Genomic DNA, 19,861 nt, shown 5'->3' with positions numbered 1-19,861 from the left:
AAATTGTTCCTTGGCACCCACTTATTTGGATCAAGAAAGGTATTCCAAAACATAACTCTCTAGCGTGGCTGATGTTGCTTAACAGGAGCCCTACACGTGATCGTCTCCTGGCATGGGGCTTACAAACAGACTCATCCTGTCTTCTATGTAACCTCTCCAATGAATCAAGGAACCACCTCTACTTTGAATGTCCATTCTCGAGCGCCATCTGGACTTACTACGCTATCAGGCTTCAGATTATCCATACTACCAACTCGTGGGGTGATGTAGCTCACTCTCTCCTGTCTCTGACCGGTTCAAAGCAAAAAATCTATCTTTCAATTCTCTCCTGGCAAGCAACAGTCTATGAAGTGTGGTGGGAAAGAAATGAAAGACTTCACAGAGGAAAATCTAGAACAGTGGACATGATCTGGAAGAAAATCAACAGCTTAATCAGGAACAAAATCTCATCTCTCAGACCGGAAAGTAACCGCAGGGCGAGCTCTCTCTTACAGCTATGGTTTTCCACTTCTGATGGCCCCCATTAGATCCTAACTAGGGTTTCTAAGCTTCTCGTTTCTCCTTCTCGTTACTCTTCGGGAGTGGTCCGTGTGGGCTTCATCAAATTTTCTTTTTTTTACTGAGCTTTCTATTTTCTTTTATTTCTTGGGCTGGTTAAGGTTAGTTCTTTAATGAGTTTCTATTTATCTGCGGGGGTTTGTAGTTATTAACCACTAGGATTGTTTTCTAAAGTAGGCTATTGTAACCACTTTTGCTACTCTTTTAAATTTATGCAAGAAAATGTTCAAAAAAAAAAAAAACATATTTATAGTGAAATGAAACTAACTACACATAGCTTTTATGTTTTTGATAGGCCAACACGTGTTATGATGACAAAACCATCAAATAGTCGGTGGAGACTTGGATAATCATCCTTTTACATTTTAACAGTGAGAAGGTAATTTGCTTTACAACAATCTTATCAGTTATGGGCCTATTTTGTATATATGGGCCCAAGTACATATCTTTTGGAGAAAATCTATTTATTGATTTATTTCTTAAAAATAAAGTTAACTTTATAATCTCTCTAGAGAAAAAAAGAAGTCATCATCAACTTTCTCTCTCTAACAAAAACCACCGGCCTCTCCTTGGTGTCATTGGGTATCATCAACTCGTTACAACAACTCACCGAGTCATACAACTGTACCCGCCAACTCCTTTTCAAATTTTTGAAACCAATCTAGGGTTTCTCTCAATGGATGTGGATGTGGCGGCTAGTAACGGAGGAGAACCAATGTCTCCTCCTCCTCCTCCTGCGAAAAAGCGACGCTTTAGCGAAGAGATGAACAGAGTGGCGGAGATTGTGCTGGTTTTGTCGGCGTTAGGGAGGATGCGAGGAGGGAAAGCCCCGACGGAGATGGAACTCGTGCTGATGGTTGAAGCTAGGTCGAAACTAGCGGAGATGTGCCAAGAGTTTACTCCTAATGATATCATCGGTGGCGATGATGTTAGAGCTGTGATTGAAGATATGGGTTTGAATGGTAAAGACCAGAGTTTAGGATTCCGAGCTCGTAAGATCACTATCTCCGAGAAGCTGTCTCTTGGCAAAAGAAAGGTTGGAACTTTGTTTACTTTCTTGCAAGAGAGGATGTGATTTTTCTTTGTGGCCTTTTGATTTAAACTTTTTTTCTACAGATGGAAGAAGCAAAACAGTTTCCGACACCTAAGACAATCAATGGTGTTGCATCTCCAGGTCTTGGTATGGCTATTGCATATTGTACGCTTTTTAAACAAACCATCGAGCTCTGTCTTTAGGCATCGTTAATCTTTCTTTGCCCTTTGTTTCTGCAGGAAAGAATGCTTCTGTGGCTAATAAGTGGATTGGTAGTGTTAATCCAGCTGGGAGCCATCTCAGGCCTAAGATGATGCTTAATGGTGCTGCTTCTCAGGGCACTGGTAAGTCCTCTTTGTTTTCAGTAGATGCAGTTGTAGTGATAAGAAACTGATAGCCTTTTGACTAGGAGAATGGAGAATAGCGTATTCTGGTTGGTTAGTTAAATAGCCATATATCCTGATGCTATCATTAGGTTCTTAGCCCTGTAGCTGTAACTATCCTCTCTGCTCAGAAATTAGAATACTTTTTTTTTTAATGCGATCACTTTTTTGCCTTAAAGTTTCCAAAGCTTAACATGACTCGTGAGAAATGATGAATAGTGCTCCTGTTTTCTGTCTTGAGTTTCTCAATTTTTTTTTCTCAAATTTTACTTGTTCCTGTGTTCCAGCAAATTCTTCTGCAAATTACTATGCTGGATCCTGGTCTACCCAACCTCAATCAACCATATCATTCGGTACTGCACCAAGTAAGAAGGTGCCTATTCAAAGCTCTGCCAGGGTACCAGATCCAAGCTTTAGGCCATTCATGTCTCAAACTCCGCACGGTACATTCCCGGGCACAAATCAGCCGATGCAGGGAGTCCATTACGGTCAGACTTATTCGTTTCAGAACAACCATAGTGACATCGCTAAGATAGTCTATAATTTTCTGCATCCACGGGTCAAACAGTATCCTTTGTGGAACCCACCTTCCAGAGATTATATGAGCAGAGCAATGACATGCCAGATGTGTGAAGGTACCATCAATGAAGTGGAGACTCTACTGATTTGTGATGCCTGTGAAAATGCATACCACTTGAAATGTCTGCAGGCAAACAATTTGAAAGGAGTTCCAAAGTCTGAATGGCATTGCTCAAAATGTGTGCTTGCATCCAATGGGAAGCCGTTCCCTCCTAAGTATGGCCGTGCTGTAACTACAAAGAAGGTTGGATCAGTAGATACAAAGGTTAATCTACAGAAACCATTTGTGACTACGGGTCCCAGAGTACAGAATCTTCCTGGCTTTGTTTCTGGAGCAGCAACTACATCTCATTCTGTGACTGCTAGTGTGAATGCAAATACAACTGCAAGCGCAGCAAAGACCACAAATACTGGGACACAAGGGTTTAGGGAAAGTCTCGTCGATTGTACCAATTCTCCAGCACTGGTATCACTTACTAAGACTCCAAATCCTACAGCAATTGTAAGTAAAAGTGTTGTGGTAAACAATGGCTTCGTTTCAAAACCTCTAACACCAGTTGGAACCATGAGCAGCACTTCTCCATTGCCTGTTGGTAACCTGGTCACCGTGAATGCAATCTCAAATGCTACTTCGAGTACACCAGTAACTTCTAGCCTTGTAGCAGAAGCACCATCAGTTACCAAAAATGGAGACGGTAACTCAAGCGCCTCTGGTACGACTGACCATTCTATGCTAAATACCGAGCTTACGGCACTTGAGGCATTGTCTGTTACTTCCAGTGGCAATTCTCATCCGGAAGTGTTACATTCTGAGACTACAAAAACATCTGAAGATGAAGCTACAGGTCAATCATTGAATGCTGATGATGGTCTACAAGCTCCTCTGGAAAATGTTTCTAGCTGTGAGAATCCATCAGAGTCTACATCTCAGTCGGACTCTCTGAATGATAAAAGAACACCAGAGAACAGGCTAGAACCAGGCAAGGATGCCAGTGAGAAATTTGCTTCTGAACCTTGCCAGAACCACCCAACAGAAACTCCAACTGCAGTTGTATCAGATCAAGACTCGAAGATGACTGCTGAACCATTCATGCCAGAAGATAATTCAGCTTGCCAGACAGAGGATACATCGTCTCAGCCTCCTTCAGTGTCATCTTACTCTCATTCACAAACCGAGAAAGAAACACCAAATGCTCAAGATACTGTACAGAATGTCCCAGGAGATTCGCAAGAAGGCAAAGGGTTGAATGGTCCAGATGATAGACATCATGAACAGCCTTCAGATCCTTAGTTTGATAAATGGAATTCGATAAAGGAAGTAAACGCTGCCTAAAATTCTTGAGCAATTAACCAGTAGTTGTTATCTTCTTTCAGCTTTAGTTTTTGATGATAGAATATACATCTCATCTGTTAGGTAAAATCAGGAATGCTCAGAACATTTGGAACAATAAAATTGCGAAAGCAATAGCAATAATAAACGATGGTTTTGATATAACATGGGTGTACTTGCATATGTGTTCTAACTCTGTTTTTTAAGTTTTGGGAATCAATAGAGTCAAGACACAGGGTTACCTTTCAGCCTATGAATTAAAGTTATGTATAGTTCAACCGATTTGGATTCATGTGCTTTGTATTCATGTGCTGGGAACTGATTGTCCTCTCACCGAGTCACGACTCCTTCCAAACTTTATCAAATATTTTTATTATAATTCAAAGGTGCACCACCATAAACCAAACAATGCCAAGACTTGATATTGATATTCAATACTTTTGTTTTGTAAGTACTCTTTGTGTCTTAATGGTATACAAGTCTTTTAAGAATACAAATGTGCATTTATGCTCAAAAAGGAAGTTCTAGGGCCAAAGGTGAGTGCATGATTAGGTTTGAAACAGTAAGCACATAGCTTAAGACGGGATAATAGTATTATTAATCATAAGGGTTTTTGAAATTTTTCAAGAGCTCCGGAATGTCATACCCCAACATATCATCAACAGTCTGCAACATTTTTGGCTTTAGCTTCTCAAAATTGTCGAAGTTGTAACCACTTAGCACCTCCCTAAACTGGTCCACGTTTGGGAAATCTCCTTTTGGTAAATGATGCTCTCTTTGTACCTGTTCCCATGTCAAAAACACATTGGTATCAAGTTTTTTCTCAAAATCGGAAATTCGCATATTGTTAAACTCCTTAGAAATCAGATCAACCTTTCCAAAGACGTCTTCCAAGTTATCCAACAGTTTTTGTTGAGCTTTGGCTTTTCCCATTATGGCTGGCATCTCTTTCTTCAAATGGCTGATGATGTACGCATGTATCTTTGCAGCTCTTGCCCGTTTCACAAACTCATTTATCTGTTATACAGAGAGAACACAGTTAGATTCCATCAAGAGGGGAGGAAGGGAAAGAAGGAAGCTTCACACTCACTCGCCGATCACAAGCTTTCTTTGGAATGTTTTTCAGATCAGAGAGAAGATCTTCTTGCTCCATTTCAAACAATTCTCTCCCAATTGGACCAGTTGAAACTTCGTTAATGGGTTTATCACTGAACGATCTGTACAACGCAAGCAAAACAAGAACAACAAAACATAAACTTCAGTTTCAAACCACTATATTGTCAACAAGTTGAAGGAACAGGTCCACTCACCCAATGTAGACACGGGCAACCTCAGGAGTATTGAGAACTTTTCCAAGTGACCACATGAGAGCTCCATACACCCTCATTAGCTATACAAGATACAGAGACAAGGGTGTAACTGTATCAGAACGTGGAAAACAACCAAAGGAGTGTGAAAGAAGGAACGAAATAAGAATCGTCAACCTGCTGAGTGTCCACTTGGTCAGCCTTATTCAGAACAACGCGGATCTTGTCATCATGACCACGTAAAGATGAAATAACCCGCTTGAACTCATCGCTTACATCCAGCTTGTGTGGATCGAACAGGAGGAGGATGAGATCGCACTTCGAGGCAAACCATGATGTAACACCTGTGAATTCATATGCTCGTTGAGTCCGTTGCTTCTCCCCTGATAAAACTCCAGGAGTATCGACAAATGTTATGTGCTCCAGCAGCTTCAATAAAGATGAATGGATCGGTAATTATCAGTAAATCAATATGAGAAAAAGTAAAGAACAGTCTCCATGGGGATGCATGAGGTTGAACGTACAGGGTGAGGCATCTGAGAACATTCAAACTTCGACAAAAAGGCAGTCCCAAAACTTGTAAGACCACTGAATGGCATATCTGCTTGAACCGCTACTGTGTTCCCCGGGATACTTCTTTCATCAGGTCCAGACTGTGAAACACAATTAACAGATCGAAATTACCCTTCATGCAAGGCGAAAATGAAATACTCCATCCACCATTGTCAAACATGTAGTAATTTAATGTGTACTATTGAAGACAAAACTCAAATGTTTAGCAGAATATGATGGATCATTCCTCCCACAAGTAAAACCATTGGTAAACTACAAATAAACATACCATGACGACAACAAATCTGTCAGTAGTTGGTTCTGGTCCAATATGAGCTCCTGAAAAAAAATGATAGTTGCCATTATAAGAAGCTGTTTAATAGCTTAGACTTGACTTGGTATGTCCTTGTTAAATATCCAAACTACATGAGTCCCAGAAGGAGGAGACATGATAAGGAGGATAACTTGCCTGGATAACTAGATTTAAGCATATGCTTAATGAAAGTTGTTTTCCCTGTGGAGTACTGACCCAGAAGCATTACCATAGGTTTGGCGTCGAAATCACTGTTCGTCTAAGCAAACACACAATTGGTTCAGAGGTCAATATACTTAAATAATAATTATCCAGAATTGTTGTTACAAAAGTACCAAAAAGTAATTCCCAACTTACCAACAAAGGAGATACAAAATCGTTAAACTGATAAGCAACTTCAAGTGGCTTCAGCTTCTGAATGTACAACCTCTTCAGGCCATCGATTATAGATGTTACGGAGGACAGAGAAATCTGAGAACACAAAGATATTCAGTTTACACAGAATATAGATATTATTAATTAAAACAGTTATAAGCATCTATAAGGAAAACTCGACTATAATTTTGAATCCATAATAAAGATGAGGTAAAAACGACAATCAAACAAATACAGTATTTACTAGATATGGAAGTAAACTCAAGGCAATAAATGATTGGTGGTTGCTTGGAGAAAAAAAAAGACGAACCTTTTTTGAAGATTTGGAAGAGAACCAATGAGCTGTAAGTGATGCATCTGCAGCAGGACTACCTGAACAAAATAAGAATCAAATGAGATATAAAAACCACGAAACTTAAACGGTTCGGTTTTAGTATAACGAGATTCGTTGTACCATTCGGATCACTCGACTTTGGTGAATGTTTCTTCTTCTTCTGCGTCGTTAAATGCACAGTCGTAAGTAACATATATTCAAACTTAAAAGACATGAAATGGAAAATGCAGGCCCAAATACTAACCGCCATTAATACGATGAGACCATCCATAACAGGAGGATTCATATTTTTGAAATCAACTGCTGCAATTAACCATAAACATATCAGAAACTAGAACAATATCCTTAGGAAGCTAATTAATATACACGGACTCACTGAGTATTGATTCCAGTTTTCGATCAACATACCGTCACTATGAAGAACTTCATGCGATATCTCATGACCAGTTTGAGCCAAAGAAACAAGCTATAACATTGAATCCAAGATAACAATTAATCAGATTCACAATCTTACAGAGAGACATGCACATTTAAAATGGGAGGGAGATGCAAACATGAATCTCTCAACCTGCATAGCAACGATAAACTCTTTGAATCCAAGATAGCCTTGTCTCTTTGCATCTGCAATCGCCCAGACCTATCAAAATATTCACAAGAAGAATAAGAAGAAGCATAAGCTTCACAGTGTAGAAGCTCATCATAGATTCATAGGCATCTTTCTCTATACTCTAAGAAGCAATAGCCACGCAATCAATTATATACAAATCCGTACCTGCTTCAACTCAGGTCGAGGCAGATTGGACATGGAGAAGAACTTGATCGCATCGCTACCAGTAATGCGTCCATCTCCGTCTGCTCATATACACCAAAACAAGAGAAGCTCTTAGCGCGCGATAGATTGAATTAGAGAATCTAAGTTTTGAAGAAGATGACATCAAGTGAGACCTGAATCTGCGAATTCGAACCAGTCCTTGTAGATAATTTGATTCTCCTTGGAGCAAGAGCCAGCTGCGACGGAATCGATCTCCATCTCCGAGATAGGTGTGAATCCAGATTTGCAGAGATTGGGAGTTCAAATGGAGTTTTTGAATACGTGAGATTACGGTTTCTGAGAAAGCGGGTTCTTCGTCTCGACGGCAAGGGAGGGGGGGGGGGGGGGGGAAGAGATTTAGAATGCACGAAACGGCCCTATATTTTTATACAATTACACATATGCCCCCAATACTTTTTGATTCATTGTACTAGCCCACTATTAGAGGATTTTGATTGCTCCTTGTCGAAACACAACTAGTGAGGTGTTAAATAGTAAATACTCTTTTCTGTCAACATGGTAAATGCTAAATACTTTGAACAATTGAGTCAGATTTATTAATTTATATGCTAATTAAAATTAATAGATTCTTAATAAAAATGTAGTGTTTTGAAATCTACAAAACAATCAACCTGATTTAAAAATGATTTAAATGCTCAATACTTTGAACAACTGAAATCTACAGCTATATACTTATTAAGTTTATCTTCAAAAGAGAACTTTCAAATTCTTTTCAAATATTGCAAGTAAATTGCCTTAAAATTTTATTTTCATTCTTAACTGACTGACTAGAAACCAGAGATCTTATAAATTTCGATTGAATTAACAAGGAAAACAGATTCAAAAAGCAAAATCACAAAGTCAAATATAACAAGTTCAAACTCACAAAACATAGACAACAAAGATATGGAGCTTTGTAAGACCAATCTAGTTTACTGTAAAGTTCTCTCGTTGATCATATGAAACTTGTTACAAACTCAACGCATTAAAGAACAAACAAGATGATTTACAAATGATCAAAAAAATTAGGAAATAGTATATGTTACAAAGAGCCTCTGTGTACACCCACATATGTAAGCAATATCACCCAATAAGTGAGCCAAAACTTTGATGATCCAAGGAATAATGCTTCAAGAGATCCCAATGGTCTTACCCAAAAGCCAGAGAACAAGTGACATTTCAATCCCAAATATCGTATGAAGAGTACTTCTATCAAGTGTAAACCCAAACACTGTGATTCCTGCTTTATTATTCTCAAAGTAATTCACTGCAAAGTCCAAACAAAATTTGTAAAAATGAGTATAAATAACTAAAGATGTGAAGTAAATATATGAGATTTGGTTTGTATGCAGAGTAGATTATGTTACCAAGAGCTTGTCGTTTTTGGAATGATATGGTGCTATAAGCATAAGCAGGGATGAGATCATTGTTATCAAAATCATCTTCTTCGTCTCCATAATCCTCACTGTCGTCTAAATCTCCAGCATCAACATCTGTTGCATAGTACCCGTGTCCGCTTGATCTATCAACTAACCTTGGTGTCTCTCCATCAACTGTCTCAAAGGACTCTATTGTCGCGCAGACATGCCACTTGGCTGCAAGGCAAGTCACTGCCTGAGCCTTGTGTGTGATTTTTGAAGCACTTCGTAGTAGAATGAGCAGCGCAGTGAGTAGCGTCATTGAACATAGCTGAGATAAACACAAGAGTTAGCAAAATTTGTCATCAAGATTCTATAGAAAGTTATAAAAAGACAAAACTCACTGCGAGTTCTCCAGCTCGGTAGATATTCAATTCAGCATACGCCTTAGTGGTGATAAGCAGAGAGTAAAACTGGCTTCCAGTGACAAGAATCAAAGACAACAATATGAAGGTTCTGTATCGATGGCTTATGATCCTCAGGTGACGTCTGATGCGGAGATGTTCAGACAAGATTGAACCAACGTCCGAATCCATCTGAAAGACTTGAGCGAAGTCTTGGAGCCTAAGGATCTGAAGATGACAAATGAGACGGAACAGGACACAAACCAAGAAGATCACGGTAGTACGGTAAAGCCATGAACAGAGCTCCATAACACAAGCGACCGTATCACTCAAGATAACGTTACCGAGGAAAGGAATCTGAGAAGCTCCTGAAGCGTACCACCAGATCTTGTATGAACTCATCGCTAAGAAACAAGGTGTGACAAAGTAGGACAGAATCTTTACCGATCTCTGCATAAATTCAAAACGATAAATTCATCGTGCAATCATTAGTTCATCAATATGAGATATATTGCAGGTAGTTGATCATGTAATAGAATAAGAGACTATACGATGATGTAATTATTACCTAGTGTTTGAAAGTAAAAAAATTCAAGAAGTCAAATCAAGAATGCAAAAAAACTTACATTGAGCTGATTGGTGTATCCTCTTCGAACAGTCTCGCTCTCGTCCCAAAGCTTATCGAAGAAGAGGAACCGTCGGAGACCATACTTGCTGACGAATCTCGAGAGACAGATGAAAGAAAGAGCAGCGAGGCTGCTTAGAGAAAGCTGAACTACGGAATCGTACGGCCTCGAGTGATGACTATCGCAGTCAGCGCAAGCGAGCATGAAGTGAGACGTGGCGGGAACCACGATCGTGAAAACGACGAACATGGACCAAGAGAGAACCGCCGTCCAGGGGCTCGACTGATCCACGCACATCCATCTCAGATACTTCCGGAAACTCTGGAGCTCGTCTTGCGCGTGTGAGACGCAGCGCGTGAACTTGCTTTCACGGTTGATCAACGGCTCTCGTCTTCCTCCTCCTCCTCCTCCGTTGTCTCCTCCTGCTGCTGTTCCGATGTCGATGTCCGCCATGGACAGTTAATATAATCAAGAAGCTTCTCTGTTTTTTTTCTTTTTCAAATTGTGATCTGATGACGCGGTTAGAAGCAGAAAGGACAGAATCAGGAACAGGTATAGTAGTTGAGGTTATTTATAGACAATGATTGATGCTTACGTGGCATTTTTGACAACTCATATAGACACAACTGCAAATTGTAAACCACTTGCTTATGATTACATCGCGTCTCGGTGTGGAGCCAAAGTGTAAATCTCAGTTTAACAAACGAACTTGTGTTGTTGAACCATTTGTAAGATTGACTTTGGTTTCGTAATCAAACAAAAAGAAAATGTAGTTATGTGTTCATGAAAAAATCATGATTTGACAATCACGGGACACGTGGTATTGCTGATAAACTTTTTTCCCTTACGAAGATTTTTAATTTTACAACCTAATTTTATAAATAGTTAAATTTTATCTTTTTAACTATTAAATTATATCTTGAACAAATAGTTACAAGCAGATGTGGTATACTAATGGTTTTAAGGGCATAAATTGGTTATGTTATGCTCCTAAAACATTATGTAAACATGATGTTTATGCTAGCAGGAGACTAAAGCTCCATGTATAAACTCTTCCTAATTTTTTAAATATATATACATATATAAAAAATAATTTTTACTATTTGTAACAAAATTGATGTAATCAGTTATTTTTCAGATATTTGTCCACATTTCTTAGTTTTAAAAAATGAATTTATTTGTCTTATAGACTACAATTTTTATTATTATCATTTATCGGCGGACAAATACGTGGCGATTAAAAAGTATTAGAAAAATATGAAGAGTTGAAAGAATACAAAGATGCTAGTGAACAAAACAGGCTGTAGGACAGTGACATGTGATAGGTCATGTTTAAGCCGTAGATTACGCAAATAACCGTACCTACGGCGCCACGTATGTTGTTAAGCTGTTCCTAATCACCATTAAATTAATTTGATGTCTAAATAAATAAGCAAAATATAATTAGATCAAACTCACCTAGTAAACTCTCAAATTGTCTCCTTAATTTTTAATTATACGACTACTTAAAGAATTTACAAGTCCCGGCGGCATGTTTTAAGTTCATTGGAAGGATGATGGAATCTATTTAGAAGGCACTAGAAATGAATAGAATTAATAATATTTTACAGATTTAAAAGTATTGTCTATTTATTCGAACAATTTAAGGGCTTGGTTTTTGATTGCTTGTGATTGTGAATGGTTACCCATTCATGTCTATGTGGTGGAAATTTTTCTTCACAAAAAATAATACTATCAAGTCGAGACATATTTTAATATATTCGCAATGATCTTTCTTGAAATAGAGAGGTTGTATCTATTTTCTCAATAGTTAAACACGATGAAGGTTTTGATTAACGATTTTCTATATTGAAGAGTAACGATTGTTACGTATATGATTCTTTAACTCTAGTACAAACTATGATATCTTGTTTCATTTGCGTTTTCTTGGGAGTATATGTTACAAACAATTTAATATACAAGAAAATGAATGAATCGTATCGACAGTTTTGTGGTAAAGAGACAATTAGCAGCTGAAAGACCTTAAGATTTATCATTTTCAGTATGTCATGATCAGATCCGGTTCTATGTAGTTGGACACCTAAAGCATAAAAACAACAAAAATTTGCCCATAATACCATTGCACCATAAGATTTTGTTGCCTTTTTAAGTTTTTAAATAAAATTCGGGAAACCTAACGTTTCATGAGTTTTTTTAGGAGTTGATTACCGTATGGGACACATTATGTCTTTTGTTTACATATAGAGACACAATGTGCTTGCAAGGCACAATATCTTGGATCAAGAAGAAAATTGGACATTTCTGCCCTCAAAGTTGCTATAGAGAAGATGTTGTCCGCTTAGGAAACCGGTTGCTAGCTGTCTGGCCGGTTCGTAAACAATAAAGCAACATGGTGACACTTTAGTTTGACACCGTTGGATTGGAAAAATTAATTTAGAATCAAACGGTGAGATTTAAAAGTTGTGTGAGCGTTGGGTGTGAAAATAAATGCACATTGATTCTCGACGTTGAAGAACAGGAAACAGACAGGATCTTCTTTGTTTGCGCCAGAGGGAGCAAACTAGGTTAAATTTTTTTTGTTTCCTTTAGGCATTATGAAGGCCAAAAAAGCTAAATACTCAGGGATAATTGTGTTTCCAAAAATTAATGATGTGGAGTTGTTGTTGATTTTTGTTATCACTTTTGATCGTCAGATTAAGAAGTGTGTAGTGCAGGTAAGCGTTGTTATACGCACAACTAAATAGATGTGTGGATGTGGACATGTACAAGGAACACATGTACAACAAACCTAAAAGAAGGCGAACACAAGGTAAATCCCCTACATCACAAACATCCACAAACAACACATGTGGTAATTATAAATGTAAAAGAGTTGTAAATCATATTAGATTATATGATGAGATAGTTGGTTGAACTAGGATTCATAGATTGACATAAAAACTTAGTAGCTACGAAGAACTAAAACTAGAAGTAGGAATCGATAATTTAGTTCTAATGTTCAGAGGATCTTCCAATAAAAGCATGCGATAGCTATAACAATGCCAACAGCAGCTGCGAAGTTGTGGCCCGGTCCATTGTCGCTGAGCTGTGTTGTGTTCATGTTTGAACTGAGAGTAGCCTCCATGTCTTCTTTGAACTGTCAAGTTGCTTCATCCATAGATTAGGCAACCTTCGACATGTGTTCATTGAGCTTAGACATCATCTTAACCTCAAGCTCCTGTAGCCAAGTCTTGTGTGAGTCAATCTGTTCAGTTACGCTCTTCAAGAGGCACTGGAAGTCGTGGACGAGATGCAAGACTTTGGCCTCCACCATGTGTGTTGTGGAGAGCTGTGGACGGGAGAGTTGTGGACGGGGGATGTGTGTTCAGGGGAGTTGTGGACGGGTGAGCTGTGGACGGGAGGTGTGTGTTCAGGGGAGCTGTGGACGGGAGATGTGTTCAAAGTAGTTGTCTGGTGAGAAAGGCGTGAATTAGTTTACACGAGACAGGACATTGACGTGCTGGGAACTCAAACAACTTCCCGAAACAAGAGTTTTTGATGTACTGAAGCTCCTCCGTGTTCCTTAAGACATGTTGTATGAAAGGTAGAATGTCTGGCTTGGAGTAGATGTTGAGCCGACCGGTAGGGAACCGGTATTGCGCGAAAAGCCTCGGTGGGAGGCGTTTGTCCGGCTTGTTGTTTCCTACAACGAGATGAGAAAAAGATTATGACCGTGAGAATAAACTCACAAACAAAACAAATGAATTGAGAGGGAGAAAGCAGTAGATAAATGTAAAGAGAAGGGGGAAATCTCGAAAATTTAAAATCAAATTTTTGGTAAGATTTAAAATTTAAAATCAAATCTTGGAATTTTGTTTCAGAAATCAAATTCAGAAAGTGTTTACCTCGGAGTAAACCTCGCATGTTGGAAAATGTGGACGCCGGCGTTCTTAATCTGCCGCAAACCTGAAGCTAGGGTTCTTAATCTCCGCCGCAAACGTTAAGAGAAAGTGAAAGAGAGATAAAAGAGGGGAAATGAGGGAGATAGATCGCTAGGGTTTCGTATGTTGGAAAATGTCTACGCCGGCGCTCTTAATCTCCGCCGCAAACCTGAAGCTAGGGTCTTTAATCTCCGTCGCAAACGTTAGGAGAAAGTGAAAGAGAGAAAAAAGAGGGGAAATGAGAGAGATAGATCGCTAGGTTTTGTTTAAGTTGGTCTTGGTATGATTTGGTTTAGGAGAATATTCAGATCGGTTTGGTTTCATTTACTATGAGGGTATCGATGTCTTTACCTCATAAGAAAGGTTGCTTCATGCGACATGTGCCTTATCATCTAATGCCAAACTCAAAATGTGTCTTAGGGAGTAAAAAAATCTTTTTTTAGTCCAGCCCTGATAATAATTTCAACATTTGGCAAAAGCAGAGATTGTAGAAGAGGTAAATTTTGTGACGAAACCGCACACAACGTACAAAGTAAAAGAGTAAAAACGGGCCGGCATAAGCCTTTATGGGCTGACAGAATTTCTGTCACAGAAACATAAGTCGTGCCCGGAACACGCAAGCCACTAACTCACTAAGCCATTTCTAGTATAAAAATTGTGTTTAGACATCTTTCAGACGTTGTCAGAAATTCTTAAATCTCCAACGGACAATTTTATAGTTTATGACTAGTTTTGTTCTACATCTTCTCAAGGATTAGCTGATAATATATATTATTTTGATGGTTTAGATAAGAAAGAATCTATTGAAGATTATGATATAGCATATGCATGTTATATAAGTTATTTGAGGAAAATCTGAACAATTTTAAAGTTAGATGAAGCTAAAATGTAAAACCCAAAATATTCGATCCTACACTAAAACGTAGCCATTATGAGAAAACTCAAGTTTTGAACCCCTCAATTCTCGAAAGGCTACAACAACATACTTTCTGACCAGAATTTCGAACCCCCACAAGAAAGAGAAAGTGACTTGAGAGTTGAGGTAGGTTCAAGTAATAAATCTTTACAGTAAATTACAAGACACATCATGGCTTTTTACCTCAAAACGGTAAAAAAGGAAATACAAAAAAGCTCAGTCTTGCTTCAAACACAAAAGATTCACTGTCTGAATCCGTAGCAGAGAAGTAAAGTAGATACCAAATCTGGGACAACTCAACCAGCAAATCTTAATCAGATAGTCAAAACATAATTCTAAAACCCAACGGCATTTACAGAACGGCATCACCTCAGCCACCAAACTTTAACCTAATGATTTGGCTTTTGCCCATTGAGCTTTTATCAATCACCCAACTCACTCACCGCCCATTGACCATGCCCATCTCCATTCATTCGATTGGGTACACGAAAGGAAAAGTCTTTCTTGTCTACCTGCTGCAACTAAAAGGCTGAATGAACAAACTTCAGGCTCAGCACTAACAATGACAATGAGTATTCCAACTTCTTTCTTCGAATCACCCATCTTAGGTAGCAAAGGAGCTTCATCATCATTCTGTTTTCAATCTTATGTGAAGCCATTCAGATCTTCTGTGTACGTCCCTATATCTCAAATCACAAGCACCACTAAATGTATCAAGATCAAAGACAAACAAGTGTTTGTGTTACAGAGTAAACTGTTTATTAAAATGCAGCATCATACTCCAAACCATAAGCACATCAAGGATACTCTATTTGAATCATCAAGAATCATCATCAGCTATAGAATGTTACAAGTAACAAAGGGTTGATCTTTATAAGAAACAGACAAATGAAACATAGATCTGGTTCTTACAGTAACAGATCTTACACACAATCTCTCTTTTTATATATATCGTCATCATCTTCATTGTCATTGTGATTCACAAACGATGATAATCATCATCGCGCTCACTTTCTTTTTAATTCCTTCTTTTAATTTACTTTCAATATAAGACCAAAGGAAAATTAAAAATTTGAGATTTCTCTTTTTTTTTGTTGTTGTAAATCACGGATGCTTTTTTTTTCAATACCCACAAATCAAAGACGTAGATCGGTGCAGTGGAGATCATCATCGAATAAGTCAACGCCATCCAACGGCGGAAAATTAAGATCAAACTGAAACGGCGGTTTCCTTCTCGTAGACGACGAAACGATGTCGTCTCCATCATCAATCACCGACGACGACGAATCGCAGTCGCTGTGGCAATCCTCCGGAGCCACCGGCGGAGTCCGCGGATACCTCTTCGCGGCGGCTAACGGCTTCGCCACGGAAGAAGACGGTCTCTGCCCGCTGAACGATTTCACGGTGCTGCTCATGCTGCTGCTCGCCGGGCGGCTGATAATCTGCTGCTCGCCTCCTCCGCCGTATAACCGGTGGTCCATGAACGGATCGATCTGGCTCTGATTCGCCGATCGAAGATTCTGGTGATAGAGTGGTTGGAGAGGGGAAGACGGAGAGCAGTCGATCGGGAAGTTGGTCTTGGCCTTGGGACCACGGAGGTTGCGAGCGGCTTGATCGTAGGCGCGTGCAGCTTCCACGGCGGAGTCGAACGTGCCGAGCCAGACTCGGGATTTCTTTAACGGATCGCGGATCTCTGCGGCGAATCGGCCCCATGGTCTCTTCCTAACGCCTCTATACCTCGGCTCCTTCGCGGATCCGTTGGCGGTTACCGGAAGGGCGGGTGCAACGGCGGAGGAGACTCTCCCTTTCCTCATGGTTGGAGAAACCAGAAGTAATGTGGTTGAGAAGAGATCTGTCTGAAGAAAAAGAAGATGAAGATGGAGAGGAACAAGGGTAGCAGTTGGAAAAACAAAAAACTCTCTTATAGCATAAAGACATTTTTTAAAATTAATAAATTATTATTTTCTTTTTAAAATTATTTAAAGAGTTTTTATTGTTTTTTTTGTAATAACAATAATTTTGTGGTTGGAATAGTTTTTTTCTTCTTTCTCTACCTTCCAACCAGACCGACCAAATCGTTTTAACTTCGATTCTTTTCCTTTTTTGCTTTTAAACTTTTATTCGCTGTTTATTTATATTTATTGTTCGAAAATAATAATTTCGATTTTTCGGTTTTAAAAATAGAATTTTGAAAGTCTTGAAAAGAGTTCACAAGAGATATGTCTTGAAGAAGGCAAAAGAGGGTAAGCACTTGCTCTCTCTGTCCTGACCCTGACCACAACCTATCGTATTATAATCTTCTTTGTTTATTAATTTTTTTTATTTTAATCGCCTAAAAAGAGCGAATAGTCTTGGCGTAATTACCAAAACACCCTCGGCTATTTTCTTGAATTTTAAATTATAATGCATTCTGAAATTATGAAGTGAGGTCTTCTCCTTCCTTGGGACCCTACACGAAAATGAGACGCGCTCTCCCGTGTGAAAAGTAAATGATTTTGAGGAAATGCATTAATGCATAACACACACAGCTTTGCTGTTCGTATAAACTGAATCGTCTCTCTCATGTTGAATCCAAAACACAATTATAGAAAAATAATCAACATTGCTCATCTTTTAAATAACTTGGTTTCATAACAGCCTACTGAGGGATTTGATGAGTAGTTTAAGGTTTTTTCTTGTGGCTTCATCGCCTGTGAATCCCAGAATATCTGAGCTTATGCTCTACAATGAAACAATCAAAAGACCACGTTAAAACATTTTCTTTAACATGTTCAAAAGCTCTTACTTTTGTTGAATAATAGCAAAAAATTACCTCGACGTTCTTCAATGTGTAAACCAGAGTGTAAATTGACTTCTGGATTAGCTCTGTGTTCTCAGGTGTCATTATTGACGAATGAACCTTTCTGCAATGCAACAAGAATGAAAAATGTAAAGTTTTTATCTGTCAAGAAGATTTACATTCTCAACAATCTTCTACCATGTTATCTATAACCACAGAGTTCATCTCCCAGTCAGGCAGTAGTAGTATGTTAACGAGCTTTCACATAGATAGATGTGATCCTACTACTGCTTTAAAATTTGCTAGAGACAAGTTTCCACTCCATCCACAGACATTCATTAAGTGATAAAAACAGCAGACTTTGGTTTTAGAAGATAAAAAGTCAAATAAGATCATCAACTATTCCAGATTGAAAGACCGTAGATCAAATCCAACACTTCATTTGACATGGAGCTAGTAACTAAGATAGACACATCTACGCAAAGCTGTTTATGGTTTGGGGTGAATCTTGTTCTAAAGGGTCCACGAATAGAATGTTTAAGCCACAAAATGTAACAAAAACAGAGATGCAATTCAAGGGCATGGGGTAGCTCACTTGATCTGTGAACTTCCTCAGAAGACTATCTAAAGTGGCTTTAAGGATGTACAATCAACAATATATTATACCTATAGACCAATCTTAGTGACTTCAGAGTCATTACCTCATATCGTCAGAAGCTTGGGTAAGGCTTCGAGTAAGACACTCAACTTCCTTGAGCAAGCCGCTATCACGAAACTCAGAGAGCAAAGGTTGAGCATCTTCAGCCATGGCTTGAATCTGTGACATCAGTACACCAAATCCCAACCGGTTAAGCATGATAATACATTTTTTTCCCTCCAGTAAAGGGTTACAAAAAACTACTCATATCACCTTTCTGAGCAACGGTTTCGCTTCTTCAATAACCGACGCCGCTCTCTCAGCAAGGGTATAAGCATTGACAACACCAATCTCCTCTACTTCACGTCCAATGCGAGTGAATATTCCAACTAGTGCATCTAAACTCACTCCTTGCTCTCCCTTTATCTTCTGCCTATCACAAACAATCAGACCTTCTCTACCACATTCCGGATGCAAAGGCCCAACGGAAGGTTCCGGTATAGGATTCCTCGGCGTAATGTCGATCATAGTTTCCATCAAAAGACCAGACTGATTCACCTCAACCAATGAGTTCTTAGGGATAATGATCTTATCATCTTCAATCTACATAAACACAACAAGACCCTAACATAAGAAACTGACAAAACAAGACTCAAAAGAACCAACCAAAAGCCATACCTCAGCAACAGCTTCAATGTTCTTCAAGGAAGGATTCACACGGATAACAGTACCAACAGTCACACCACGGATCCTAACCGGTGTTCCCGTGCAAATCCCAGAGGCTTGACTAAGCTCAAAGACAGTCTGATATTTCTTGAACTTGGCCCGCATTTGAAACCCTCGCAACCAAGCCCAGCTAAGAGCGAGAAGTGTAGCACCAGAGACGATAAACAAACCAACCCCACCTTCCCAAACACTTCTCTTACCAAACCCAAAATCACTCAGAGGTTTCAAAGTCTGTCTCCATATGTTCCTCGGCACATCCAACACAACCGTGAGAGGACTCTTCCCTTCATCAGACGACGGCTGACCATGTGAATTGGATGCAGCTCTGGCCACTAAGTGCCTAGTTCTAGGTTTAGGTGGGAGATAAGGAAGCCCACTGGGAGAAACTCGAGGGCAAGCCATCATTGAAGAAGATGGCATTAGTGATGAGGGAACTTGAATTACAGGGTTCCCAATCATCTTCCAAAAACTAAGTTCCAATTCTTCCGAGCTGCAGGGGTGTAAAGGAGATTGTTCAATTAACCAGGGAAACAACAAAGAACATGTGAATTGCGTGGAACTTTTAATTTATTAATCGAAAGAGGGAGATGTACCTGGTCTCGGAGTTAGCTTATTACCGGAACTGCTGTCGTGAATCTGAGAATGGCTTCAATGACTTGTTGCTAGGAAGATTACACACAGACGGAAAATCCCATGTGTTATTTTTACCTTATTAATAAAAAAAATCGCCGTAAAAGTACTTTAATGATAATAAAATTTATAATTAATAAAACTTATTCCAAAGTGTAAAGGGTGTTGTGGAAAGACAGAGGGGCAGTTTGGTCAACTGAACCTCGCTTCCTTTATCTATGTACACCCTTTGGAGGAGCGGTAAGACACAAGTGTTTACTGTTTACTTTCGTGTTTGACAACAAAATGGT

General features: G+C 39.1%; 5 protein-coding genes across 8 annotated transcripts; 1 reads left to right on the top strand and 4 right to left on the bottom strand.

The window, feature by feature from the left end:
- Positions 1 to 727: 727 nt before the first annotated feature.
- LOC103869339 (PHD finger protein At3g20280) lies at positions 728 to 4,064 on the top strand. The gene is made up of 4 exons (XM_009147404.3): positions 728 to 1,594; positions 1,675 to 1,738; positions 1,831 to 1,935; positions 2,262 to 4,064. Exons 1-4 carry the CDS (start codon positions 968 to 970, stop codon positions 3,842 to 3,844), a joined length of 2,379 nt encoding a protein of 792 aa, XP_009145652.2. The 5' UTR covers positions 728 to 967; the 3' UTR covers positions 3,845 to 4,064.
- A 216-nt stretch (positions 4,065 to 4,280) lies between these two features.
- On the bottom strand, positions 4,281 to 7,960 carry LOC103869338 (EH domain-containing protein 1). Of its 3 annotated transcripts, none has more exons than XM_009147400.3 (16): positions 7,710 to 7,959; positions 7,537 to 7,616; positions 7,333 to 7,401; positions 7,173 to 7,230; positions 7,009 to 7,067; positions 6,885 to 6,924; positions 6,741 to 6,802; positions 6,413 to 6,526; positions 6,212 to 6,314; positions 6,032 to 6,081; positions 5,715 to 5,843; positions 5,368 to 5,619; positions 5,194 to 5,273; positions 4,974 to 5,100; positions 4,757 to 4,900; positions 4,283 to 4,666 (listed from the first exon to the last, which is right to left on the bottom strand). In XM_009147400.3, exons 1-16 carry the CDS (start codon positions 7,792 to 7,794, stop codon positions 4,481 to 4,483), a joined length of 1,638 nt encoding a protein of 545 aa, XP_009145648.1. In that variant the 5' UTR covers positions 7,795 to 7,959; the 3' UTR covers positions 4,283 to 4,480. The 3 variants fall into 3 exon arrangements, with proteins under 3 accessions (XP_033148035.1, XP_009145648.1, XP_009145650.1); XM_009147402.3 differs by having other exon boundaries at positions 7,009 to 7,064; XM_033292144.1 differs by having other exon boundaries at positions 4,281 to 4,666; positions 6,885 to 7,064; positions 7,710 to 7,960.
- Positions 7,961 to 8,397: 437 nt separating this feature from the next.
- LOC103869337 lies at positions 8,398 to 11,259 on the bottom strand. Of its 2 annotated transcripts, XM_009147398.3 has the most exons (5): positions 10,559 to 11,259; positions 9,964 to 10,472; positions 9,338 to 9,787; positions 8,943 to 9,264; positions 8,398 to 8,842 (listed from the first exon to the last, which is right to left on the bottom strand). In XM_009147398.3, the coding sequence occupies exons 2-5, from the start codon at positions 10,414 to 10,416 to the stop codon at positions 8,706 to 8,708; spliced, it is 1,362 nt and encodes a 453-aa protein (XP_009145646.2). In that variant the 5' UTR covers positions 10,417 to 10,472; positions 10,559 to 11,259; the 3' UTR covers positions 8,398 to 8,705. The 2 variants fall into 2 exon arrangements, with proteins under 2 accessions (XP_009145646.2, XP_033148037.1); XM_033292146.1 differs by lacking the exon at positions 10,559 to 11,259 and having other exon boundaries at positions 9,964 to 10,514.
- Positions 11,260 to 14,898: 3,639 nt separating this feature from the next.
- On the bottom strand, positions 14,899 to 16,756 carry LOC103869335 (ethylene-responsive transcription factor 7). Its single transcript, XM_009147396.3, has 2 exons — positions 15,929 to 16,756; positions 14,899 to 15,479 (listed from the first exon to the last, which is right to left on the bottom strand). Exon 1 carries the CDS (start codon positions 16,611 to 16,613, stop codon positions 15,936 to 15,938), a length of 678 nt encoding a protein of 225 aa, XP_009145644.1. The 5' UTR covers positions 16,614 to 16,756; the 3' UTR covers positions 14,899 to 15,479; positions 15,929 to 15,935.
- Positions 16,757 to 17,278: 522 nt separating this feature from the next.
- On the bottom strand, positions 17,279 to 19,758 carry LOC103869334 (protein TRIGALACTOSYLDIACYLGLYCEROL 2, chloroplastic). Its single transcript, XM_009147395.3, has 6 exons — positions 19,535 to 19,758; positions 18,894 to 19,431; positions 18,489 to 18,818; positions 18,280 to 18,395; positions 17,612 to 17,702; positions 17,279 to 17,520 (listed from the first exon to the last, which is right to left on the bottom strand). Exons 2-6 carry the CDS (start codon positions 19,398 to 19,400, stop codon positions 17,428 to 17,430), a joined length of 1,137 nt encoding a protein of 378 aa, XP_009145643.1. The 5' UTR covers positions 19,401 to 19,431; positions 19,535 to 19,758; the 3' UTR covers positions 17,279 to 17,427.
- Between the last annotated feature and the right edge of the window lie 103 nt (positions 19,759 to 19,861).

The sequence above is a fragment of the Brassica rapa genome, chromosome A05, assembly GCF_000309985.2.
Source record: "Brassica rapa cultivar Chiifu-401-42 chromosome A05, CAAS_Brap_v3.01, whole genome shotgun sequence".
Lineage (NCBI taxonomy): Eukaryota > Viridiplantae > Streptophyta > Magnoliopsida > Brassicales > Brassicaceae > Brassica > Brassica rapa.
Note: the sequence above shows the minus strand (reverse complement) of the source record. Positions and strands in the feature narration are given on the sequence as shown.

Coding starts and splice junctions, on each gene's coding strand:
- LOC103869339 (XM_009147404.3), top strand. CDS start 968: ATGGGCCTATTTTGTATATATGGGCCCAAGTACATATCTTTTGGAGAA. Junction 1,595..1,674: donor TGTCTCTTGGCAAAAGAAAG/GTTGGAACTTTG, acceptor TTTTTTCTACAG/ATGGAAGAAGCAAAACAGTT. Junction 1,936..2,261: donor TGCTGCTTCTCAGGGCACTG/GTAAGTCCTCTT, acceptor CCTGTGTTCCAG/CAAATTCTTCTGCAAATTAC.
- LOC103869338 (XM_033292144.1), bottom strand. CDS start 7,794: ATGGAGATCGATTCCGTCGCAGCTGGCTCTTGCTCCAAGGAGAATCAA. Junction 5,274..5,367: donor ACCAAGTGGACACTCAGCAG/GTTGACGATTCT, acceptor TATCTTGTATAG/CTAATGAGGGTGTATGGAGC. Junction 5,101..5,193: donor GTTGCCCGTGTCTACATTGG/GTGAGTGGACCT, acceptor TGCGTTGTACAG/ATCGTTCAGTGATAAACCCA.
- LOC103869337 (XM_009147398.3), bottom strand. CDS start 10,416: ATGGCGGACATCGACATCGGAACAGCAGCAGGAGGAGACAACGGAGGA. Junction 9,788..9,963: donor GATACACCAATCAGCTCAAT/GTAAGTTTTTTT, acceptor GAATTTATGCAG/AGATCGGTAAAGATTCTGTC. Junction 8,843..8,942: donor CCAAAAACGACAAGCTCTTG/GTAACATAATCT, acceptor TGGACTTTGCAG/TGAATTACTTTGAGAATAAT.
- LOC103869335 (XM_009147396.3), bottom strand. CDS start 16,613: ATGAGGAAAGGGAGAGTCTCCTCCGCCGTTGCACCCGCCCTTCCGGTA.
- LOC103869334 (XM_009147395.3), bottom strand. CDS start 19,400: ATGATTGGGAACCCTGTAATTCAAGTTCCCTCATCACTAATGCCATCT. Junction 18,819..18,893: donor ACATTGAAGCTGTTGCTGAG/GTATGGCTTTTG, acceptor GTGTTTATGTAG/ATTGAAGATGATAAGATCAT. Junction 17,703..18,279: donor CAAGCTTCTGACGATATGAG/GTAATGACTCTG, acceptor GTTGCATTGCAG/AAAGGTTCATTCGTCAATAA.